General features: G+C 25.1%; 1 protein-coding gene across 5 annotated transcripts in view; it reads right to left on the bottom strand.

Annotated features, from left to right (window-relative positions):
- Nucleotides 1–18,170, bottom strand: part of LOC127283047 (calmodulin-binding transcription activator 2) — a 60,802-nt gene that overhangs the window by 28,617 nt on the left and 14,015 nt on the right. For 4 of the 5 annotated variants that reach the window (XM_051307706.1, XM_051307704.1, XM_051307707.1 and 1 more), the window contains exon 3: nt 6,511–6,602. In XM_051307706.1, coding sequence (XP_051163663.1) covers nt 6,511–6,602 — 92 coding nt within the window. Of the gene's footprint in view, nt 1–6,510; nt 6,603–11,016; nt 12,356–18,170 lie in introns of those variants that run through there. The other variant, XM_051307708.1, reaches the window with a different exon arrangement.

Raw genomic sequence — 18,170 nt, 5'->3', positions numbered from 1 at the left:
TATTCTTGTCTGACTGAAACTAACTTTTACTACTAATTTCAAAAAATTAGGATAATTAAAAAACTGTACTTTTTAATGATTAATGAAAAATTAGAAAAATTAAAAATCATTCTGTCTGACTAATATTTACTTTTACTATTGATTGTAAAAATTAGAAGAATTTAATTACCTTTAGTCTGACTAACATCAATTTTTACTACTGGTCTTAAAAATTACGCTAAAATTTTTTTTATTTACTGAATTAAAAATAGACAGAATTAAAATCCTTTCTGTCTGACTGAAACGAATTTTTACTACTCATTGCAAAAAGTAGAAGAATTAAAATGTATTATGTCTGACTAAAACCAATTTTTACTACTTGTAAAAATTACAAGAATTTAATTCCGATCTGTCTGATTAAACTCAATTTCTACTACTGGAAATAAAAATTTCAAAAATTGAAACTCGCTCGGTCTGACTAAAACAATTTTTACTACTGATTTCAACAATTTAAATAATTAAAACCCTTTCTGTCTGACTTAAACCAATTTTTACTACTGATTGCAAAAGTAGAAAAATTAAAATGTATTATGTCTGACTAAAACCAATTTTTACTGCTTGTAAAAATTATAAGAATTTAATTCTGATCTGTCTGATTAAAATAAATTTTTACTACTGGAAATAAAAATTTCAAAAATTAAAACCGGCTCGGTCTGACAAAAAACAATTTTTACTACTGATTTCAACAATTTAAATAATTAAAAGCCTTTCTGTCTGCCTTAAACCAATTTTTACTACTGGTCATAAAATAACAAGATATGCCAATCATGTCTGACGGAAACTGACCTTTACTACTAATTGTAAAAATTACGATAATTAAAAAACTGTTCATTCTAATGATTAAAAAAAAATTAGAAAAATTAAAAATCATTCTGTCTGACTAATATTTACTTTTACTACTGATTGTAAAAAGTAGAAGAATTTAATTCCCTTTAGTCTGACTAAAACCAATTTTTACTACTGGTCTTAAAAATTTCGCTTAAATTTTCTTTAATAACTGAATTAAAAATAGACAGAATTAAAATCCTTTCTGTCTGACTGAAACGAATTTTTACTACTCATTGCAAAAAGTAGAAGAATTAAAATGTATTATGCCTGACTAAAATCAATTTTTACTACTTGTTATAAAAATTACAAGAATTTAATTCCGATCTGTCTGATTAAAATCAATTTTTACTACTGGAAATTAAAATTTCAAAAATTAAACCCCTCTCGGTCTGACTAAAACATAGTTTTACTACTTATTGAAAACTTACAAAAATATAAACCCGTTCTGTCCGACTAAACCCAATTTTTACTACTGGTCATAAAATAAGAAGATATAATCATCATGTCTGACGGAAATTGACTTTTACTACTAATTGTAAAAATTACAATAATTAAAAAAATGTTTTTTCTACTGATTGTAAAAATTACAAGATTTTAATTCCGTTCTGTCTGACTAAAAACAATTTTTACTACTGATCGTTAAGATGACAAAAATTCAAACCTGTTCGGTCTGACTAAAACCGACTTCTACTACTGATTTTAAAAATTACAAGAATTAAAAACAATTCTGTCTGACTAAAACCAATTTTCACTACTTGTCGTAAAAATTATACGAACTTAATCCAGTCTGATTAAAACTTTCTTTTACTACTGATTGTAAAAATTACAGGAATCTAAACCCGTTTGGTCTGACTAAATCCAATTTTTACCACTGATTTAAAAATTTAAATAATTATATCCCTTTCTGTCTGACTAAAATATATTTTTACTACTGGTCATAAAAAACTACAAAAATTGAAACCTTTTTAGTCTGACTTAAACTTACTTTTATTACTGAGAGTACAAATTACTAGGATTTAAATCTCTTCTGTCTGCCTAAAACCTATTTTTACTACTTGTCGTAAAAATTACAAGAATTTAATCCCGTTCTGTCTGACTAAAATCGATTTTTACTACTGGCCATAAAAAATCACAAAAAATAAAACTAGTTCGGTCTGATTAAAACTAACTTTTACTACTGACAGTAAAAATTACTGGAATTTCATCAATCTGTTTGACTAAAATTGTTTTTATTTCCATCAATAATAATATCTTATTTAATGAGACAAATTTCCGTTATTTTCAGTCCAGTAGTAAAAATCAAGTTTAGTCAGACATAAATGAAATTTAAAAAAAATGATATTACCATTAATAATATATACTATTCTTGCAAAAAAAAACGAAATTAAAATCAAGAAATTTTTTTTTCAACCTACATGAGAAAATAAAACTGAATTATCATTTAATTGCAGGCAATTTATCACTATTATATATAAAAAGAAATTCCACGGCAATTTAAAACAAAAAATTATAATTATTTTTTTTGCAAACACGCTTTTATGCCGCGAGATGTTGGTGAATATATTTTCCTGGCATTATACTAATATTGTTAACATGGGAATAAAATATTTAAACATAAATCATTTGTATTAATATTCGCGCAAAAAAAGTAAAAGTTGAAAGATAGTCGTGCTTCAATCTTGTCTTTAAGAAATAAGGGCAGTGATATAATTATCACGAAATGAATAATTCAAAGGAAGAACAAGAATAATGTAGGCTCTAGAAAATGTTTTATGTATGTATCTCGTTATAATTTAAGTATTGCTACATGCACACTTGGTGTTGGAAATCTATATATTTTATTATACTATGTCTGACAGTTAAGAAAAGAAAAAATTCAATTTTTCCTTCCTTTCGCAAATATAATTTATTTTCTTCTAAAAAAAAAAATTATTAAAAATTTGTATAATTTCATTTTTATATTATAAATAATACACAATGAAAATTCAATTGATTTTAAGTCAACTAAATTCTCCTTAAAAACACAGCAAAAATATATGAAATTTGAAAAATAATCAGCGAGAAGCTTTCCAAATATATATTAGATTTATGACTGCATAAAAATTCAACGAGAATAAAGGTCACATTCTGAATTTGAAAGAGAAACTTTATTCGAATTCAAAATATATTCCCAGAATTTCAAAAGAAAATTGTAGTAGGGGTTCAATCGATTTTTAAGTTTTATTCTCTCGACAATAAAAAATAGGGGAAGAAGAAGAAGAAGAATGTGTAAAACGCTACTTAAACCGATCTTTAACGATATTATTCATTTTTTTTGGAAATTTTTTCAAAAATACGAAATTTATTTCAGTGTATCTCAAAATCCATTGGTCCAATTCATCTAAGGAAAATCGAAATTTTTTTCAAAAATCCAAATTTTGATCGTAAATCAAAGCTTGTTTTAAGATTAGTTAGTGTAAAAATAAATTTTACTCAAACAAAACAATTTGAATTACACTGAGAAAAAAATTTATTTGATTTAACTAATCGGTTACTTGAATCAAATAAATATTTACTTGAACCAAATAATTTTTATTGGAATTAAATAAATTGTATTTGGACCAATAATTTCTGTATTTGAAACAATTACTACTGAATTGGCTCAAATAGTCATTTGGTTCAAGTAAATATTTATTTGATAATAATCAAGTAATCGAATATTTAAATCAAATAAATTTTTTATAGTTATTGCAATTTTATCATAAGTAGTAGAAGCCCTTTTTAGTCAGACAATTCAGTTCCATTTTTTTCCAATTTTTATGATCAGTAGTAAAAGTCTTATTTTAGTCAGACAAGAAGATTTAAAGGCTCTCAATTTAATTATCAGTAGTAAAAGATTTATTCAAACACAGATAGTAAAACAAAGTTTTACGTACTTGTTAAAAAATTTTTACTAGTTTTATTTTATCAGTAGTAGAAGAAAATTTTAGTCAGACAGTTTTTTTTTCGTAATTTCACAGTAGTAAAAGATATATTTAGTCAGACAGCGAAACTGTAAAAGGAACTTTTGCTTAAAAATCCTACTACTTTTAGTATCAGTAGTAGAAGAAAATTTTAGTCAGACAGAGAAACTGTAAATGGAACTTTTGCTTCAAAATCCTACTACTTTTAGTATCAGTAGTAGAAGAAAATTTTAGTCAGACAGGTTGTAATTCTTTTTGTAATTTTAATATCAACTCAAAGTTAGAATTACTTCAAATTTAAAGAATTACAGAATTGTTAAAATTAGTCTAATATTTAGCAAAAAAATTAATTGTCAGTAGTAAAAGTCGTTTATAGTCAGACATGAAAAATTTGAAATTCTAATTTGTAATAATATAAAAAATTGAAAAAATAGATCCAATTCTCAAAGAATGTGGATTAAAAAAAAAGACAAGAAAAGAAAAGAGGCTCGTGGAAGAACTCAGGTCGACTCAACTCTAAACTCAACTCAACTCTCTGCTGAGCTCGCTGACTCCAGCTATTGATCGGAGGCCGACCGGGGTCAGAGTGTAGCAGTGGACTACATCGGTACACGTTTTCTCTCTCTCTCTCTCTCTCTCTCTCTTTCTCTCTCACACATACAGTATGTATATATATGTGTTATGTGTGCAGAATCTACACGTACACATAAGGTAGAGGTAACAACATACACATACAGTCATGAAAATGTTTCTGGCTCGAAAACCACCACACGAAGAACGGCCCAGACCACGGAACCACACGATACTATCTGCCTACTGTACCCACCGAAACACTCCGTAAATATATTCAGAGACCGTATCGTTCAACGAAAGCTGAGCGCCAGTTTAAAGAGCAGACGATGAGGGGGCAAAAAAAAAAAAAAAAAAAAAAGAAACACGAAATTGCAACCACCACAGCAAATTTCGATAATTCCTTCCGCTCTTTTATAACTGAAAAAAACCTCGAGATGAAAACTACGCGCTGACCATATATATATATATATATATAGTAGACAAAAAGAATAAATAAAAAAAAAAAAACCGTTGAAGCCACGTGGACGATAGCACATCTCTCGATTTTGCGAGTTTTGAAGCTGAAGGGAAAAATGTGAAAGATAGGAAAAGCTTTAGAGGCTTAGAGTGCTTCGAGATAAGTAGCTCTCGAGTCTGAGCAAGATGGCTTTAATGTTGCAGATTCACTTCTTTAGATTGTCTTTAAATATATATATATATATATATTTAGTTTTTTTCCTCGAGGAGAAAAATTTATTCCTTCCGATAACGAGGATCCGAATTGTCAGATATATTTATTATTATCATTATCATGCAATCGATATATTGTCAAATGATTTTCTTCCTGATATAGAATTATAAAAATTGTGATTCAATTTTTTACATTTTTCACATGGAAAGTAAAGTCACGTTATATGACGATTTTAAAGCCCAAAAAATCTATTTTTTTTAATTCTAAACAATTTATTCAATTATTAAATATTTTATTATTTTTAAAATATTTATTTTAAATGCTAGTATTAATATTAATAATAATAAAAATAATAATAATAATAATTATAATAATAATAATAATAATAATAATAATAATAATAATAGTAATAATAATAGTAATAATAATAGTAATAATAATAGTAATAATAATAGTAATAATAATAGTAACAATAATAATAATAATAATAAATAATAAATATTTTTTATTAAATGGACAATATATTATTAATTAGATTTCAATATTAGTTATCTAATTTATAAATGCACCAATTTCTTAAAAACTCAAATTTTTTTTTAAAGGAATTTTGTTTATGAATGTTGTGCATTTTGTTTATTTATCCCAAAAGAAAAAATAATTGAAAATAATAAAAAGAAAAAAATAATAATTAAAATAAAATGATTTCCCTCTATTCTGCATTCTGTATATAGAATAAAGCTAATAAATTATAATGTAATTAAAAGTATAATAAACAAATGACTTTAATTTGTATTGTGTAATAAAATTTAAATCCATATTCAATTACTAATTTAAATTGACTTAATTCTCTTTGATTTTTACTGTTTTCTTTTTATAACATTCTAAAATTTATTGATTGTACTGAGAATCTATAGTGATAAAATTATTTACTCGCTTACTTAATATATTTAAAATTTATTTACTTAATAAAATTTAGTGCACGATAAAAAATTCTACAAAAAAAGTTTTTTTTGTAATTTCAATATTTAAGTTATTAAAGAAAAATTAATTATACTAAGGAAACGAACAAGACAATAGGAATTGTGAATTACGAAAAAAAAATTAAAATTTTAAAAATAATAAAAAATTAAAAGTTAAATATTAAATAGAAAAATTGGTAGGTAATTTTAATTATTTTTATTTTTATTATTATTCAATTATTTTTAATATTATTATTATTTTAATATATTTATGTTCCTATTTGGACTGCGGGCTTAGTTCGTAAATAAATAAATAAATATTTCAGTAGTATAAAACTGATTCAGTCAGACAAAAACGTTTCATAATTAAAGTAACCTTTTTTTATTAAAAGTATTTCACTTTTTTTTTCTCTTTTTTCTTAAATTTCAATGTTAATATTATTTTCAAACTAAAAGAAATAATAAAAAATTATAAATATAAATGGTTTTAAAAACTCACCTCATTGGTGTTCCATCGATGCCTTTGGGTTGGGAAATGCTCAGCTCGAGGTAAAGTCTCCAAATTTTCTGGAAGTTTGATTGGATCTCCATCTAAAACCAAAAAAAAAAAAAAAAATTGAAGAAAATCAGTATAAGTAAATATCAATAGAATTTTATTTATACACTTAAAAAATTAACAAAAATTTATAAATATTTCTTAATAAGTTCTATTACGATAAGTTATTAATTAATTAATTGAGATAATTAAAATTCCAATTCATCGTAAACAATTTTTTTTTTTATATTCAAAAAAGTATTTCCATTTCTATTAATTTCTTTTTCCATTACATTTTCTTCCTCTATTTTCTATATATTTTCTGATTAAATTTTTCTAAATTAAATAAAAAAATGATTAAATTAATTAAAACAAATTTGCAAAAATAAAAAATAAAATAAAATTTTCTCACGTTTCTTTAAAAAGAATATATTAAAGGGCAACTTTGGTGACTTATATACAACTTTCGCGCTTATGTGACACTAAATTTGACTTTTTGAATTGTAAAATTTCTTTAACGGTGGACAAATTAGACAAGTTTCGTTAATGACTTTGCGGCATGATTTTATATATATATATATATATATATTATATATAAAAAGCAAGAGGTGATTTATAAGATTAATAAGAGCCACGTGAGCGTGGAATGATGAATAGCAATATAAAACGGAACGTAGAGTTTCAAATACCGGCGCAGTAAACTTTAACAAACTATCGAAATGGACTGCTAAGATCGCGTTGTGTGACCCTGTTCCATACAAAGTACTTGCCTATAGCAATTGGATAAATTTTAACAATCGGTCTCCTACCAATACAAACTGGGTCAGTCTTGTTTTCACATTACGATATATATATATATATATATATACATACATGAGAACTCTAAACGGATGCAAGAAAAAGACACGAGGGAATTAAATTGCGCGCAAACAAAAATATTATTACCCCCTGATCGCGAATTGATAAGAACGGGATTATTTATGAAAATAAGATTCACCAAAAAATGTCATCCACAATTGTTTCGCAAAATACATTCCTTCCTTTTACAAAAAAAAAAAACCGTAAATTGCTTCTTCGTGCCAATCGATCGATTCTTATATATTTTTCGAGGACAATCAATTTTTTTTTCCTCCAAAAGAGAAATAATTAAAGGTAATTAACAAATGAATAAAAAAAAATTGCGAATTTCTAAAAAATTGTTTAAAAATAATTAAAAACATAATTAAATTCAAATATAACAAATTGTGAATTATTATTAATAAATCATTTTAAATTATTATAAAAAATATATATATAATTGTAAATTATTAAGAAAAATTATTTAAAAATTAATTAGAAACATAATTAAGTCGAAATAATTATAAAGGAATAAATAATTTAGAAAATTATTTTGAAAATAATTTCAATTTTTATAATAATAAAAATTGAAAAATTTTTATAAAAACTTTTTCTGATCAATATAATATTTGTAATCGTTTTTTTTTTCTTTTGTATATACAACAAGCTGACGGCAAATCTTTTCTTTTCAATCGTGTGAACTTTGAAAGTAACAATGTTCGGTCAAAGCATTGTTTCAAACTTGGTAAAATGGAAAGAGAGAACTTCTATCGAGCCGTCAGCACTTCGCTTACTTAAAACAACTTACATCTTTCTTTGAACTTAAGACAAGCTCTTAAAAATATATAGTATCACCAAAAAAAAAGAAATGTTTTCTTATATCGAAAATTTCAAAACTTGTATATAAAGCAAATTTTATTTATTATTTTATTTATAATTTATTATTTATTAATTATTTATTTAATAATTATTCAGAAATTATTTATTTATTTATTAAACTATTAAGAATAATAATAATTAAACAAACAAACAAATTTCAAATAATTTAATAAACAAATTGCAAATAAACAAATGAACAAATTTTAGAAAAATTCTTCTAAATTTTTTCGCACTGATTTTTATTTTTTTCACAATTAACTCCTTGAAAAATTAATTAAAATAAAATTGTTACTCATAAATATAAATACCTATATCGACATTTAACCATAATTACAAATATAAATATTAAATTTGCTTTTATACATTAATACACAAACGGGAAGTGTAATCAACGTAATCCATCTCAAAAACATAAAATATTAGTATAGATAATTGTTCCACGTTATTAACATTGATTATAAATTCAATTCAATATATGAAAATTTACCCGCAAGTAGATTAAAATTTCAACTACGTTTATGAAATTAAAAATTAAATTAAAAATTATAAATTTAATTAAATTAATTAGGAAAAATTTAATTTCAAAATAAAAAATATTGAAAAATGGCTGTAAATAAAAAAAAATTCTATTAAAAAAAAAAGAACAAGTAAAAAATACTTTTGGACAGCAACTTTTCTTTTTGTATATTGTGAATAAACCGAAAATACGAAAAACAGACAAAAGATAATGAGAATAACGTGATTACTGAACGGTTCATGAAACATGCAAATTAAATTAAATGAAAGTATAAGCATCAGAATCAAAATACTACTGAATTCAAAATAGAGTGCGCGAAGAAGCTTCTTCTCTTTTTAATAATTCATAAATAGAGAGCCAATTTCTTTTTTACGCCTTGCGGCAATTCTTTATAAAGTGTTTTTAAGATTTTTAAAATCTAAAAAATTTATTTTTTCGCCATTGACATGAAAAAGTGTCTTTTTTGTGCCTGTTTTGGGCAGATAAAGTAGCACTTTTTAAGGCAGTTTGGGCCAACTGCCTAAAAAAGACTTTTTTAGGCAGCAAACTGCCGTATAAAGTCTTTTTTAGGCAGTAAACTGCCCTATAAAGTCTTTTTTAGGCAGTTGTTAATTTTTGCATAATTTTTTTTTTTGCTTTTATTTTATTTATCAATTTTTATTATTTTTTTTCTTTAAAATTGTTTCACTTTTTCATAACAATGGCGAAAAAAATAGCGTATGTGGCTCGCACGTAGTAATTTTTAGGTTCGGATGATTTCAATACTCGCTGTCTGTGCGACTTCGGTTCGACTCGGCTCGCTTTCGGCTCGACTCGACTCGCCTTCGGCTCGTCTTCATCTCACCTACAGCTCGCCTTCGTCTCACCTACGTCGCACTAACGACAGCTCGTACTGAAAATTACATCCTCACCTAAAAAGTACTACTTTACGTGCTTGCCACATAATATACTATTGTTTCAATTTTTTATTTGTATACCAAAAAAAATGTTAATTTGTTTCAATTTTATTTGTATACCAAAAAATGTTAATTTGTTTCAATTTTATTTGTATACCAAAAAATGTTAATTTGTTTCAATTTTATTTGAATTAAATATAAAATTATACATACGCCAAGTAAAATTTTATTTTTACCAAACAAAATTTTTCCATGAAATAAATAAAGTTATTATTAAATAGTTTTATTAAATAAATTCTTGATAATTTTTTATTTTATTTATAGAAAAAAAGTAGAAAAAAATTATTTATTAATCAAAATATATTAAATAATTTTTTTTTAATAATTAAAACAATTATTTTTTAACTGATTTAATAATTATTTTTAAAAAAAAAGACATTTATTTGATAGTCAAATAATTTCAATCAAAACCATTATTTTTCGGTATAAAAAAAAATTGTACGAAAAACGGTTTTAAAAACAAATGTTTTTTTTAATTAAAACTATTTTTCGTACAATTTTTATTTCTTTATTTTTTTTTTTGTATTTTTTGTTTACTTGTTTGTAATTTTTTTAAAATTATAATTTAAATTTAAATGAATTCAATTAAAATTAAAGTAATTTAATTGAAATTAAAATTAAAATAATTTAATTGAAATTAAAATTAATTTAATTACTTTTTACAATTAATTTCCCCTAATTTCGCATTGTTTTAAGCTTCACTATAATCTCTCTAAATTTAAATTAGTGAAAATTTAGCTACTAATTCACATTAATAAGAATTTTTCACTAATTTTTAGTAAAATATTACTAAATTTAGTAGTTTTCAATTTTTTTACTAAAGTTTTAGTAAAAAGTAACTAAAAATAAATTAAAATTCTTCCTAATCGAAATTAGTAACTCACTTTTCATTAATTCAGATTTAGAGAGATTTTAACTATTCGTAAAGCAAAAAAAAAAAACTAAAAATTATTTTCATTTTTGCAAATCTTGCTCTAAATTCATTTCATAATAAAGCTCGTTTTTTTCTCAATATTCAAATTTTCAACTATGAAGTAATGCTGACTATCATGCAAAGCTTGTGACAGAAAAAAAAAGAAAAAAAAAAAGTCGATCGTGACCCTGCATACGTTTTTTGATTGTAAGAAAGCCTTCGACGTCATGACAAGCGACGACATATATATTTTTTTTTTGTATGTGGCGTCATGACAAAAGAAAAGTAACATCTAAAAGCGCCTATATAGATATATGACAAGAATAATAATATATATATATGTATAATATAGCGTGAGGAAGACTCACTTGGGGCAAGAGGCGTCGGGTAGGTCGCGTGGTAGACGACACGCTGGGGATTCGCGTGATTATAGCCCGCCATCCTTTTCACTTCACCAATTATTATCAACGAATAATTTGAAGAAAAAAAAAAAAAAAATTCTTTCTATTATAAAATTATATTATTCTTTAAAATAATTGTCGTTTAAAAATTACGCCCGTTTACTTGAGCGAGATTGTATTTTTTTATTACTATTATTATTATTATTATTATTATTTTTATTATTATTGTTATTATTATTGTTATTATTATATAAATTACAAACTCTAAAAGCGATAAACGAGAGAAGGTAACTCATTATCTCTCTCTCTCTATCTCTTTTTTTTATTTGCACTGACACTATATTTATATATTCGATTCCCTTTTTAACGAGGCACAAATTACTCTTATTATTTAATTTTCGATTTTATTCTTAGTTGAAATGTGTGTGTCTCTCTTTTTTTTTCTCTCGCGCGCGCAAAAAGGTACTTGAAATAGAAAACAAAAAAAAAATGATCTTGAGCGACGTTTAAATTCAAGTCCCAAGGAATTATTTTTCTCTCCTTATTTTTTCAGACCAATTAGAAGTTGAAATTCATTTTGGTCGGATTTATTTATTTTTTTTTTTGCAAACAGTGAATTCTGCAAAAATGGCAGGACAACCCCAGGACGATGTTGCACAGCCTTTTTTTTGAAATTGAAATCCTTCTTCTTTTTTTATTCCATATCAATTTTCTATAGAAAAAAATTTATAGAAAATTTTTTCAAACATTTTTTTTTTTTTTTTTTTGCACTATTTTATTTTTTGTGTGTGAAACTTTTTTTTTATTTTCGTCTTATATCCTAAGTTACAACACTGAACCTGTCCCACGCGGAGGACAAAATAATGTAAGGGTCACACGTTTAGATATAAGATTTAGTATAAGTGATGATAAAAGAGATATATATATATATTTTTTTTCAGAGATAAAATTAAAAAAGGTCGGCGTTTTTTTTTTCGAGACAAACTTTTTTTTTTGTAGCGGAATATTTAGAAGTAGAAAATAGATGACTTTTTTTTCTTTTGTTTAAAAATTCTCTTTGTTTTCTCGGACCGGTTGGATTTACGCGCGTTCTTCCTTTTTTTTCTTCTTCTTAATATAGAGAAATATTAGCGAGTAAAAGAAGTAGTAGTGTTTTTTTGAAGAGAGTGTGTTTTTTTTTTTTTTTTTGTTTTTAGTAGTGATATTTACAAATGTTTTTTTTTTTTTTTATTAAAATAGTTCAAATTAGTTATTTTTGGCCCCGCGTGTCTGCTCCCGAGCGGCGGGAGCCGCAGAGTGAGCCAACCCGCGAGTTTGAAACCCCTATTTGCCTCCTGCTTTCGACTAACCCCTCCCCCCACCTTTCGCCCCTTCTTTCATCCCTTGTTTCCCCTCTGTGCCCCACTAACAACCCCCAGCGCCAACCAATCCTGATACAGCCACAGCCCAACTTTTTCACTCTATCTCTCTCTAGGACATTTTCGTTTCCGTCTTTCTTTCCTTTTCTCATACTAGTTTGTGTTCCGGTTCTGTCTCTCTTTCCTGAAAATTCTGACTCACTTCCTTGAATTTCTGTCTCTGTTATATGGTGAATTTCAGTTTGTGTCTGTGCATTCTCTCTCTCTCTCTCTCTCTCTCTCTCTCTCTAACTTTGGTCTGGCATAGAGAAGAGCGTGGAGCAGCAATATAAGCCCTCAACCACCTCCGAACTTCACGAACCATATTCCACTTGCAGCCTATAGCCACCCCTCTTCGCACCTGAACCAACCCGTTCAAAGACTGTCTACACATGGAGCAAGCTCTTTCCTCGCCCCCTTTATATATGTATACACATATACAAATATAAAATTGATGTTGGTCCTTTTTACAGAGACGAAAGATGAACGAATGGATAAGTCAATTTATTATATCATCCAAAATGGACTTTCTACACTTTCGAGTAGGTATGTGTACCGTCAAATGGAATGAGGGGGGGTTTTCCAAAAAACGAAAAAAATCGGACAAGTGCGAGTTACACTCGCACTGAAATCGAGGGTTCCGTACTCGAAGCGAACTTATTTGGTATAAAAATAAATGTTTAAAAAATATGTGTTGTATGTTAAATAAATTATGTGATACAAAAAGGAACAATTTTATAAAAAAATTTAAGAAAATTGTTCCTCCTTTGGTATAAAAACAAAAAAAAAATTTAAATATGTGTTGTATTTCAAATAATATAAGTGATACAAAAAGGAACAATTTTGTAAAATTTAAGAAAATTGTTCCTCTTCGTATCACTTATATTATTTGAAATACAACACATATTTAAATTTTTTTTTTGTTTTTATACCAAAGGAGGAACAATTTTCTTAAATTTTTTTTATAAAATTGTTCCTTTTTGTATCACATAATTTATTTAACATACAACACATATTTTTTAAACATTTATTTTTATACCAAATAAGTTCGCTTCGAGTACGGAACCCTCGATTTCAGTGCGAGTGTAACTCGCACTTGTCCAATTTTTTTCGTTTTTTGCGGAAAAATACATTTTTTTATTAAATTTATCATTTTTCTTCAAAAATTTGATAAAAATTGATCATCAACTCCAATTGCGCTTACATTTTTTCCCTGTATTTTTCATTTTTGTCATTTTTTCTTGAAAAACTTGATAAAAAGTTAATCATCAACTCTAATCGTGATCGCTTTTTTTTCCCTGTATTTTTCCCGTAAAAATACATTTGTATACTAAATATGAACTGTCTGGGTTGGATATTGTTTGCGCTAGGGAGAAAAAATCAGTTTTTTTCGAAATTTTTTATTTTTCCTTGACAACGCTATGTAAATTGATCCGAATCAAGTTCGCTATATTTTTCCTGTAATTTTCACGTTAAAATACGTAAGTGTGCCAAATTTGAGCTCTTTATGTCAAAAGATGTGGCCGCTAGGGGGGGGGGGTACATAGTCATTTTTAGGCATTTTTCGTAAAAATTCATGGTTTTTCCTTGACAACGCTATATGATAATCAATTCCTATCAGGTTCGCTATATTTTTCCTGTAATCTACACGCGAAAATACATATGTGTACCAAATTTCAGCCCTCTAGATAAATTCGTGTGGCCGCTAAGGGGGGGGGGGGGTACACGATTTCAAAAAAACCGATATTAATAGGGTTCCGAACCGAGTACGGAACCCTAAAAATGTCACGATTAATTTTATACGTCCGAGAAGTTGGCAACGCCATTTCATTTTTTCAATAAATCAATTTTTGTGCTAAATTGTGCTAATTTTGTGCTAATTTGTGCTGCAAAAATTTTTTTGAAAAAATTAATAATAGGGGTCCAAAATTTAAAAAAACAGTTTTTGGCAAAAAATTTATGATTCACTTTTATTCCAAAAAAATCATTTGTCAAGTTATAATGTAACAACAATACAATCTACTAAAAAGATAAAAAATTTTTTTTTTTTTAAATACAAAAATTTAATATTCAAAATTAAAATTTTTAACCATAAAACGGAAAAAATATCAATATTTACGAAAATAAATTTTTGTGCTATATTCTGCAAGACAAGCACAAAAATAACCTCTAAAAACATTTTAGAAAAACTGTGATTAATTAAAAGAAATTGCAATTTTATTACTCAAAATTAACATTTTTAACCCTAAAATGGGCAAATATCCAAAATTTTTGAAAATCAATTTTGGTGTTATATTCTGCACCACTAGCACAAAAATAATCTATAATTATAAAAAATAATCTATGTCTATAAATATAATCTATAAAATTTTTAACTCTAAAGAGGGCAAATATCAAAACTTTTGAAAATCAATTTTTGTGAACAAAAATAACCTATAAAAATATTTTAGAAAAACTGTATAATTAAACGAAATTACAATTTTTTAAAAATATTGTTAGAGGTTATTTTTGTGCCAGTATTTTTGTGTTAGTATTGTAGAATATAGCAGGAAAATTTATTTTCGTAAATATTGATATTTTTTCCGTTTTATGGTTAAAAATTTTAATTTTGAATATTAAATTTTTGTATTTAAAAAAAATTTTTTTTTTATCTTTTTAGTAGATTGTATTGTTGTTACATTATAACTTGACAAATGATTTGTTTGGAATAAAAGTGAATCATAAATTTTTGTATTATGTATGTATTATTTAATACAAAATACAATTTTAATTAACTCAAATAATATAATTATTTGGTATGAATAATTATTTATTTGATGCAAATAATTATTTATTTGATAATAGTCTACGTAACCAATTACCTGAACCAAATAAATTTTTTTTTCAGCGTACAGTAAAAAAAAAATTCTAGATAAAATAACTAGAATTTTGGTTAATGTAACCAGAATAACCAACGATTATAAAAAAATTAATTCTTCTTGTCTGACTAAAACACTATTTTACTACTTATAAATAAAAATTTCTTCGATTATTTTTTTTTATTTAACAAATTGACGGGATTATTAAATTAATTTAATAGCAATTAAGTTATTACTTAATAAATGAAATAAATTTTTAAAAAATTGCTCTATAAAGAATTATAAAAATAAATGTAATAATTAAATTAAAAACAATTATTCCGAGTATAAAAAAAAATAAATAATTAAAAAAACATTTTTGTATAAAGTAACCTATCGATTAATCCATGAGTAATTTAATTAACTGAATATAATAATTTTTTCCCTCAGCTTTTTTAATATACAAATAGTATATATATATATAGCTATAAATCATTCTCTCTTTTTATTTAATTTCAAAAATGGAACATTTCAGAGCCAATATAGTGAAACAATTTTTACTGGGTTAGTAATACAAATATGACTGATTCTTGAAATTTTTACTCATATCGAATCACAAGGCCATCAGTTGCATCGTTGCCAATTTCTGAATAGGATTGTAATTTCATATTTTTTAACCAATATATATAAATAGAAAAAAAAGATGTGCGCCTCAATCCTTAATATATATAAACGTGAAATTCAAGTTCCAATACTTATAAAATCAATTTCTCTCTTATTCAATTTCTCTATAATATATATATATATATTCGCAATAAAGATTGCAAAAATATATTTTGCGGAAATAAAAAGAAAAAAATGCTAAAAATTCATCATTTACAAATAAAGTATGTAAATATTTAAAATTATTTACAATATATTTTTCAAAAATAATTTTCCAAAAATTTTTTTTTTAAATGTATAAATAAATAAATGACTATTTAAAAAATATTTATTTATAATACGCAAAAAAATATTTTACCTTTTTTATAAAATTATTTTTTTTTTTTGGTAAATATTTATCATTTACGGAAAAAAAAGATTTACCTGGAATAGCGAAACGTTTCACTACAGTATGCAAAAATTTTTACTTATTTCAGTTAAATATTTCGCTATTCTAGTGAAATCTTTCGCTGTTTCAGGTTAATTTTTTTTACATGTTATGATATATAGTAAAAGTTAGTTACTCCGAAAAAATAGGGAAAATTTTGCAAGTTTATAAAATGAGTTTCCAGTCAAACATAAAACAATTAAATAATTTTAATGTCAAAAAAATATTTTTTGCAGAAAATAATTTTTAATGATAAAAGTTTCATTTGGAAAAAAAATAAGATGCATTTTCAGGATAATATATAAGAAATTTATATATATGTAAAACACCCTCAGGCTGAATTGATTCTGTCAGAAATTTTAGTGGTGCTGCCACCTTGCATTGACCCTTTGAAACCTTGGTCACCCCCGTTCGCCATCAAGGGAGCAAAAACCACTTGGTAAAAATCACTCTGGCGCCCAGCTTTATCCCTATCGAGAATCTGATTAATAGCTGGATCCACGAGCATATAGGTGGATTTAAAGATTATATGGTACACTACCTAGGAACGATATATATGTCCGTTGGCGTGAAATCCATACAACGTATATATAATACTCATCCATCCAGTCTCTTTTTCTCTCTCTCTCTCTCTCTCTCTCTCTCTCTCTCTCTGTTTTTTTTAAAGGTTGATTAAACTCGAAATTTAATCACAGAGTTTGACGAATGGAATCCAGATTCTCAACCTGTCTACTCTCAAATCAAAACCAATCCATTTTCACATTTTATTCCTCTCTCATTCGCGGGACCCTTTCGTTGAAATGTCGATTATTATTTTTCCAAATATTCCACTATTTTTATTTTTTATTCCACTTTTCAGAAAATTCATTTTTTTTTTTTGCAAAAATCGTTTTCTTTTTGATTTATTTTTAATTTATTTTTATTTCTTTTTATTTGTTTTTATTTACTTTTATTTTTACTTTATTTGTTTTTAATTATTTTTAATTATTTTTATTTGTTTTTGTTTATTTTTATTTAATTTTATTTAATTTTATTTGTTTTTATTTACTTACTTTTGTCTGACTATAGATCGCTTTTTCTATTGATAGAAAAAAATTGGCATTATCCTTTGTCTAACTAATACTGACATAAAGATACCAAAGAATTTTTATCATTTTGTCTGACTAAAAAAAATTTTTACTACTAATTATAAAGTTATAGGAATTTTCACGTTCTGTCTGCGACTAAACTTAACGTGTGCTACTGATTATAAATTTACAAAGAATTTCAAATGCTTTGTCTGACTATAACTTCTTTTTTCAACTACTCTAAAAAGGAGAAAAATGTTTTAAAATATTTTGTCTGACTGTAAATCACTTTCACTACTGATATATGAGATTACAAAAATTATCCCTATTTTGTTTGACTAAAATTAATTTTTACTACTCATGACAAAGATACTTGAATTTAAATCGTTTTGTCTAACTAAAACTTTCTATTTCTACTAAAAAAATTTCTTTCGCTAATTATTAAAACGTGTCTGACTTAATTTGAATTTCACTACTACATTAAAAAAAAAATTATTTGATTCAAATAATTGGTTAATATACCATTACCAAATAAATATTTATTTATATAAAATAATTATTATTTAATAATTCATTAATTATTATTTATTATTAATTGTTATTTACTATTAATTATTATTTATTATTAATTATTATTAATTATTAACTACTATTAATTATTATTATTAATTTAATTATTATTTATTAATTAAATGGTATTTGTTTCAAATACAGAAATTATTCATATACA

The sequence above is a fragment of the Leptopilina boulardi genome, unplaced genomic scaffold (genome assembly GCF_019393585.1).
Source record: "Leptopilina boulardi isolate dan_hultmark-lab unplaced genomic scaffold, ZJU_Lbou_2.1 LbouV2_305, whole genome shotgun sequence".
NCBI classification, from domain to species: Eukaryota; Metazoa; Arthropoda; class Insecta; order Hymenoptera; family Figitidae; genus Leptopilina; species Leptopilina boulardi.
Note: the sequence above shows the minus strand (reverse complement) of the source record. Positions and strands in the feature narration are given on the sequence as shown.